This window comes from Lactuca saligna, chromosome 6, assembly GCF_052625555.1.
Source record: "Lactuca saligna cultivar CGN05327 chromosome 6, ASM5262555v1, whole genome shotgun sequence".
NCBI lineage: Eukaryota > Viridiplantae > Streptophyta > Magnoliopsida > Asterales > Asteraceae > Lactuca > Lactuca saligna.
The window spans coordinates 31,767,181-31,775,479 of NC_136422.1; the positions used below are offsets into that span (position 1 = coordinate 31,767,181).

Sequence of the window (8,299 nt, forward strand, 5' to 3'; positions counted from 1 at the left end):
AATCTGAAGTTTAGTCCCCATGGTTTAAAAACATCATAGATGGTCCTCTGTGTTTTCAAAACTTTTGACGATTGGTCCTTATTGCTAACTCCGTTAAGTTTTGTCTGTTAACTGAAGGGCATTTTCGTCATTTCACTACCACAGGGACCATTTATGATATTATCACTTATTTTTTTTTAAAGAAAAAAAAAATGAAATAATATGCAAAAGGTCTCTCTCCCCCCCTCTCTCTCTTCTGGTTTTATTCTAAATAAACCATACCCAATACTGCATATGGAGGCGTTCAATCCTCATTTACATCCACATAAAAGGATGATGCAGCCAAGAGATCACCTGGAAACAACTTTGGTTCAGTGATCGTCTGATTTCAGCAATTTTACATACTCACCACACATCAGATGGTGATGTTGATCCATTCTTTAATTGGTTCCACTCCCCTAACCCCACCACCATACCGGTGACTACTACCTACTTCCGCCAACACCACCACCCTAGATGTTGATCTTCATCCTTCCGCATTTAACCACCCATAATCGAAAGTCTGCTCAATCGCCAAAAACCATTGACGGAAATCGGAAGGCGTAGAAAATAGTGACAGTGGTGGTTTAGTGATAAACGAGAAATCAAGAACTCGGTTACATTGGCACCTGTTTTACTTGCAAGTACCTCTCTTTCCTTCTATTAAGAACACATGGATTGTGCCCTCTCAAGAAGTCTAACCACAAATCGGTTTCAATTCCAGGTTCATATATATCGTCCTGCACCTAAGCTTAGTTGTTATGTAGTGCTATCTGTTTTTTAGATTATAAACTTTATGTGTATATTTTGATTTTCTTTGATTATACATCTATGTGTATTGAGTTCAGCTCCAATTTGGATTTCAATTAGAAGTAAAAGCAAAGATTTCGTGGTGATCTTACATTGCACACCAACTGTTTGTGGAAATGCCCCAATGACATCAATGTGTTCATGCCCCAAGCTGGTTGTTTCTTGTTTTACAGCTTCACCATAACGAAGATGATGATCAGATGAAGACGAACATGGTCGATAGAGAGATGTTAAGTTTATGTATGTGTTTTTGAGAGAGTAAGATATGAAATTAGAGGTGGATTCCATTTTCTTTGACAATTTTGCTTCACCAATTGACGTATTTGGTGATCTTGATGATTTCCAGCTATGTGGATTTAAAAATAACGAATCCAATGATTTACCATATTAGGATTTGGACAAGTTGAAGTGTGATGAACTTGCTTGGATAAAACCGAGAGAGGGAGAGAGAGACCCTTTTTGCATATTATTTCATTTTTTTCTTTAAAATAAATAAATAAGTGAAAACATCATAAATGGTCCCTGTGGTAGTGAAATGACGAAAATGTCATTCAGTTAACAGACAAAACTTAACGGAGTTTGCAATAAGGACCAATCATCAAAAGTTTTGAAAGCACATGGAACATCTATGATGTTTTTATACCATATTGATTAAACTTCAAATTTTGGGAAACCACATGGACCATTTATGATGTTTTTTCTTTATTAATTAAAAAGTAAAGTTTAAAATTGATCAACATTTCCTTAATATTTAGAAAATTATGGATATTTTAAAAATAAGGTTTGAAAAAAAATAATACAAACAAATATGAAAAATAAAATTGCTATTAAAAGTGGGGAAAATTACTTATTAGAGTAATTAATTTTTGTTTTGTTCACATTTAGATAACTTTCTTTTTTTATACACATTTAACCATTTAACTTATTAGTTTGTTCACATATTATCATTGTTACCTGCTATAGCCGATGACAATGACAATATGTAAACACATATAACAAATTAAAAAAATCAAATGCGTATAAAAATAAAAAAGTTACCTAAATGTAAATAAAGCGACAAAGATAATTAGCTTGGTAAGTCGTTTTCCAAATAAACAATTACTTTCTATATAACCAATGCGAGTACAACCATGCTTTTGATTTTGTTATACAATGTCTCATTTAAAAAAAGAAAATAGGGGATATACGGTGGTGGCTCGGAGAAGCTACGATGGCAATGGTGGTGGGTTAATGGTTGGTTTCGTTTTTCTAGTAGATATAGTGAAGGTACGTGATGATGGTGGTGTTCGATGGCGATGGGGCTAATGGGTGCCGATCGTGTTTTCCCAGTTATGAAAAAACGAGGTGAGGGTGGTGTTGGTTGTCGGCTGAGAATGGCAAGAGAAGGTGGCTATAAGGAGTTGTGAATCTGTGATGATAGTGTTTCTAAACCGGTTCCCACTAAACCGATTCTATATCAGTTCCCACTAAACTCGTCCTAAACCGGTCTCAACATCTATAATCTCGAACATGTTCAAACCAAAGGTTCATGTATCAGTTCTTCTTGAATCGATTCACGTCGAACCTGTTTACTGGTTTATGAGGTGATCCGGTTCCCAAACCGGTTTTTTGAGCACGTCTACCTAATTTCACATTAATTTTTTTGTCTCATTTTTTTTTCTATTTTTTCTCATTCCAAATCATATAAACTCCTATATTTTTTTAGCCCATTCAACCCATCTAATTTTTAATTTTAAAATAAAACACAAATTAATTTAAAATATACAAAACTAATTTTTAAAATATCAAAGCATATAAAACTAATTCACAAATTAATTAAAAACATACAAAATTAATTTGATATAAGTTTTAAAATAAAATATACAAATGATCGTTACATGAGAAAATAAATAGTAGAACGGATTTGATAAACTCCAAACCCTCCTTTTTGGCCAGCCCACTGCCAACCCATCTTGAAACAAACCACAATTTACACCGAAACAAATATCATATTTTCATATGTAACCTATGTAACAAGATAAGTAACTAAAACTAAAATGGAAATCAAAACTGAAAAAATAAATAAATAAATAAATCTAGGGAAAATTTCATATATACCCTAAATAAACAATGAAATATCATATTTGCCCTATTTAATTTCTAAATATCCTATATACCCTAAATAAGTATCTATAATATCATATTTGCCCTGAATGTTTTTTTTTAATATTTTATAATCATTTTAAATCATTATTTTTATTCATTGACTATTGTATCCCTTTTATAAAACTATATTTAAAATTTCATATATAACCTTAAATTGTCAAAATATCATATTTACCCAAAATGATCATTTTATGACTTAATATAAACAAAAGTGTTTTAATCCATTAAGACGTTATTTTATATGTTTGTGATTACATTTGTCATTAGAAAGATAAATAATAAAGATGAGAAATGATAACAATAAAAGTAATTATTAACCTATTAGTCTATAAGAAAAACCATCCGACATATATATAAATGCAATCTTAAAAAAAAAATCAAAGTACTACATCTAAGAACAAGAAATCAAGTTTATCAAAATCAACTAATAAACAAGTTTACCAAGTTTAAAAAATTAAAAACTAACGACATATTTTTTCATGTTGACACTTAACCTTGTGTGTCTCAAACAACTTTACAAAGTTTTCAAAAACAAAATAATTTTAACTAACAATAAAAACTTTTGAAAACAACCAACTGTCATGAACACCGGTTCATTTTTTTTGAGGTTGATGTTTCACTTGGATCTAAACCTTGAAGTGCAGGGTTCTTGCATGTCTTTTCGCGATGTCCGTACTCCCCACATCGTGGACATTTGTGTCTTCTTTTCGATTCATCTGATGATTTGATCCTATTTTTTTTGGGTCGTCCAACCGGACGTTTGATAATAGGTGGATATATTTTATCCCTATCTTTTTGCATCCATTCATCCGCTCCAGGCATCGGAGAAATTTCAAAAGCATATGCTTCTTTGAATTTCTCTATAGTGTAACACGAATCAACATGTTTGTCCCAATTAACATCCCTCGTAAAAGCAATAAAAGCTGATGCGTGTACACATGGAAGGCCCGTAACTTGCCACACCCGACAACTACATTTTCTTTCATCTAAGTATACCTCCCAACGTTGTCCCTTGCATTTCACTTCAACTTTATTGTCACAACTTCTACAAACTTCATATTCACCCAAGTTCTACATAAAAAAAAAAGATATTGGTAAGATGATTATAGATATGTAATTCAATTATAATTTAACATACTTACCTTTGAAATGTCGTTAACATGATTCTTAGCAATAGGAACCAATGTACCATTCCATTTGTTCACTAACATTCTTTTATTATCAAATCTTTTCATAAGTTTTTCTCTAATTGCATCAAGTAGATCAAGCACGAGTTGAAAGCGCAATACACCAATCCAAGAATTAAATGATTCTGAAATATTATTAGTGACATAATCACACTTCGAAGTTATGCCAAACTTGCTTCTACTCCATACCTTTTTGTGGTTGGTATTTAGATATGTGATGGCGTCTTGACTTACATCACCAATGTCCTTCAATAATCTATCATGCTTGGTAGGCAAGTAGGTTTTTGCAGCCCTCCATAGTTTCTTGCTGAAGAATTTACCACGAAAACGTTTCTTGAAATTGCTATATAAGTGTCGTATACATTCTCTATGCTCAACATTAGGATAAACATGCATGATGGCAACTTCTAACCCCTTTTGCATGTCTGAAGAGATAACGAGACCACTTGGCGTCCCAATTGCTTTTTGAAGTGATTCAAGGAACCATGTCCATGATTGTGTGTTCTCTGATTCAAGCACACAATAGGCTATCGGGAAGATGAAATTGTTAGCGTCAACACTAGTTGCAGCGGCCAATACACCGTTGAATTTTCCTTTTAAATGGCAAGCATCAAGACTAATATAAGGACGACAACCAGCAAGAAACCCTCTCGAACAAGCGGCCAGAGAAATAAAAAACCTTTTGAAGCGTTTCTTGCCACCAACTACATCAAAGTCAATTTCGACAACGCTTCCTTGGTTCCTATTTAGCAATTCTTCCCTAAATACATCCATCTTCATGAAAGAGTCTTCCCATTTACCATGCATATCAGTATATGCTTGCTCTTTCCCTCTGAATACTTTTAGGTATGGTACGTTAACATTGTAAGTTTTCATAATCCACTTTCTAAGATCCATGGGAGAAATGTCCCCATCTGACTTCAACTTGTCAGTAACTATATTTGCAATCCATCCTTAAGTGGCACGCTTATTACCACCCATGTTACTTCGAGTACAAATATGTCCTTCTTCAAGTTTCCTAACCTGCATAATAATTAAATGAACATATATAAATATATTTTAATTGGAAATCATGTTAAAAATAACTTAGGTATGTACTTACTTCAAAGGTAATACCATCTTGCATGACAGACGAATAAATTCTCCAATTGCAATCTATATTTTCACACCTTGCTGTGAATCGTGTCGGGTCACTTTTTTGAATATAGTAGTCAAACTCATTTATGATTGCGTAATGGTTCAAAGCTCTCCGAAAAGCAACCACGTTTTCAAATTTTGTGCCAACTTTCATGCATACAGTATTCTTACTAAAAGAGTAAGCTGCTTCATCATCATTTGTTGGCTCATCTTCATTCTCAGAACTAAGGTGACTATAATAGCTTTCTTCACTAGGACAGTAGTCTGAATCATCATGGGGTTCATCTATGTTGTCACATAGATGGTTATGCGCACACTGATTATTTGAGTTGTGGTTATTCTCTGTTGTGATGTAAATGATTACTTCTTTCTCTTTTTCATACATATTAAGCATAGCCATGAACTTCTCATCAAAATCAAGCTCAATAAAGGATTGACCTAATGCACACTTATCAACATAGGAAATTGAAAATTTTGGATTGTTCTTTGATGAATAACGCTTTATAACTTCTTCGTTTAGTTGACTAAAATTGTAGGACCATGTGTCTATGTGGATGCATTTTTGAGAGCCAAAACAATATATTTTCTTACAAGTGCTCTTCGCTAACCGAAAGAAACCCCCATATTTTAATTTTAGTTTGTACTTGCCCATTGGTATACTTGCAGGAACGTAATCGATTATTGGAGACTCGACCCTATTTTCCCATACCGGTTTCGAGGTGTCGTCAAGGATAATATCAAAAGTATCTTCCATCTATCAATTCTCGATATTGGTAAAAAAATATTAAAAAATAAGTAAAACATTAATATACATTAACATCTCTAAAAAAACTAATAATCTTAAACATCTAGAATATTATGTTTTTTGTTGCTTTATCATAAAATTGAGCAAATTCGGCAGCCTCATCATAGTGGGAAAGAACTTTAAGAGTCATGAACTAATCATCCACTTCTACTCTTTCTGGAATAAAAAGGCATAATCTGAAATTTGGGGTAGGCATGACCATAAGATCCTTAATCAAAGAAGACAAAGGGTTGCCTTTAAACTGTTGATACATGCCTTTGTAGAAAGAATACTCAGTCATCAATACATGTAATATAATATGGGCTTGATTAGGTTTATAAAGTAGTCAATTGCTTTGAAGACTCAAAATTTAATTACGACACTTCTTGAAATTAGTGTACATTAGTGACAAAGAGCTTTAAAGCAATTACTTGTTTTTGTGTGATTATGCATGAACGTATCGACAACAAGTTTTTATGGGTCATAATCGTGTAATTAATGTACATTAAATTAAAAGCTTTAGTTTTCAAAAATAAAGTAGATAATTAATGATATTTAAACACCCAACACAACCATCAATGGTATTGAAACACTCGACGCAGGTGTATAATCACATAAAACACACTACACACATGTATTATCACACTCCACGCAGGTATAATCAAGAATCTAGAGATGAAATCACTAGAGATATGAATGACATATTACCTGGTCTCAAGCCTCTAATGATTAGAATCGCTAATTGGCTTTGATCAATCGAGGTTTTGTGGAGCAGATGACGACGGGGCAAGAATCATGGAGGCGACGTGCGTAGATGGCATCTTTCATCAACGTAGGGCTTTGGTAATGTGTTTGGAAAGGGGTATTATGGTCAATTTATTTGTTGTTTTTAATTAAAATGATTTTAAATACTAATTACTGGTTATAAAAGTATTAAGATTTAAAATTAGGGCAAATATGATATTATGATTGTTCATTTAGGATATATATGATATTTAGATATTAATTAGGGTAAATATGATATTTCCTTGTTTATTTAGGGTATACATGAAATTTTCCCATAAATCTAATAATCAAACCATTAATATAATTTTGTAAAGTTGGCCCAATGGACCACGTTAATTTAAAGCTCCATGATCATACCAGGCCCAAAACAAAAATCCATTTCTATCTTTCAAAATCCCTAACGATATAAAACTACACTTCTTCTTCTTCTTCTTCTTCTTCTTCCATCCATCAAACCATCGCCGCCGTGCCTCACCACCTCCAAATCCGGAAAAATGCCGCCGAAGTTCGACCCATCTCAAGTCGTAGATGTCTATGTCCGTGTAACCGGAGGTGAGGTGGGTGCAGCATCTTCACTCGCTCCCAAAATCGGACCACTCGGTCTCTCCCCTAAGAAGATCGGAGAAGACATCGCGAAAGAAACAGCCAAGGATTGGAAGGGTTTACGTGTCACCGTGAAGCTCACCGTTCAAAATCGTCAAGCTAAAGTCTCCGTCGTCCCCTCCGCCGCAGCTCTAGTCATCAAAGCCTTGAAGGAGCCGGAACGCGACCGTAAGAAGGTGAAAAACATCAAGCACTCCGGCAACATTTCCCTTGACGACGTCATCGAGATTGCGAAGGTGATGAGGCCGAGGTCAATGGCGAAGGAGTTGGCAGGGACAGTGAAGGAAATCCTCGGAACTTGCGTTTCGGTTGGGTGTACTGTTGATGGAAAGGATCCGAAGGATCTACAGCAGGAGATTGCTGATGGTGATGTTGAAATCCCTCTCGATTGATCAATCTAGGGTTTTGATTTTACTCGTATTCCTCTTTCTCTTTCTCTTTCTCCTTCTATCACATTGTGTTTTTAATTTAGGAATTTTGAAAGTAACTCTATCTTTACATAGTTTTCTTTACCATAATTGGGTTGAGTGTTTGAACTGAGATAGCTAATTGTGGTGAATTCCAGTTGATTTCAATGTGCTTTTGTATCTGTTATACATTAATCTTGATGCAACGCCATTGATACTCAACTGGAGTTGCAGATGAGTTGGAGAAAATGCTCAAATTACTATCTTTTGACTTTAATGGTCGAATTTCTTAAACTATGTTAGGTTGAATAAAAGAATCTTTATTTGTAGGTTTAAGGTTAAAGATTCAATCTTTAAGCATCAGGGTGTTTAACCAATAGTCATAAAGATGGGTCTTTAAGTTTAAAGGTTCGATCTTTAAT

General features: G+C 34.0%; 2 protein-coding genes and 1 long non-coding RNA gene across 3 annotated transcripts; 2 read left to right on the forward strand and 1 right to left on the reverse strand.

Annotated features, from left to right (window-relative positions):
- The first annotated feature begins 208 nt into the window (after positions 1–208).
- On the forward strand, positions 209–1,230 carry LOC144999813 (uncharacterized). The gene is made up of 2 exons (XR_013661008.1): positions 209–742; positions 867–1,230. It is a non-coding gene; the product is annotated as an uncharacterized LOC144999813 (long non-coding RNA).
- Positions 1,231–3,552: 2,322 nt separating this feature from the next.
- On the reverse strand, positions 3,553–5,057 carry LOC145002421 (uncharacterized). The gene is made up of 2 exons (XM_078961702.1): positions 4,116–5,057; positions 3,553–4,044 (listed from the first exon to the last, which is right to left on the reverse strand). Exons 1-2 carry the CDS (start codon positions 5,055–5,057, stop codon positions 3,553–3,555), a joined length of 1,434 nt encoding a protein of 477 aa, XP_078817828.1.
- Positions 5,058–7,287: 2,230 nt separating this feature from the next.
- LOC145000312 (large ribosomal subunit protein uL11) lies at positions 7,288–7,988 on the forward strand. Its single transcript, XM_078959510.1, has one exon. The coding sequence runs from the start codon at positions 7,362–7,364 to the stop codon at positions 7,860–7,862; it is 501 nt and encodes a 166-aa protein (XP_078815636.1). The 5' UTR covers positions 7,288–7,361; the 3' UTR covers positions 7,863–7,988.
- Positions 7,989–8,299: the final 311 nt, after the last annotated feature.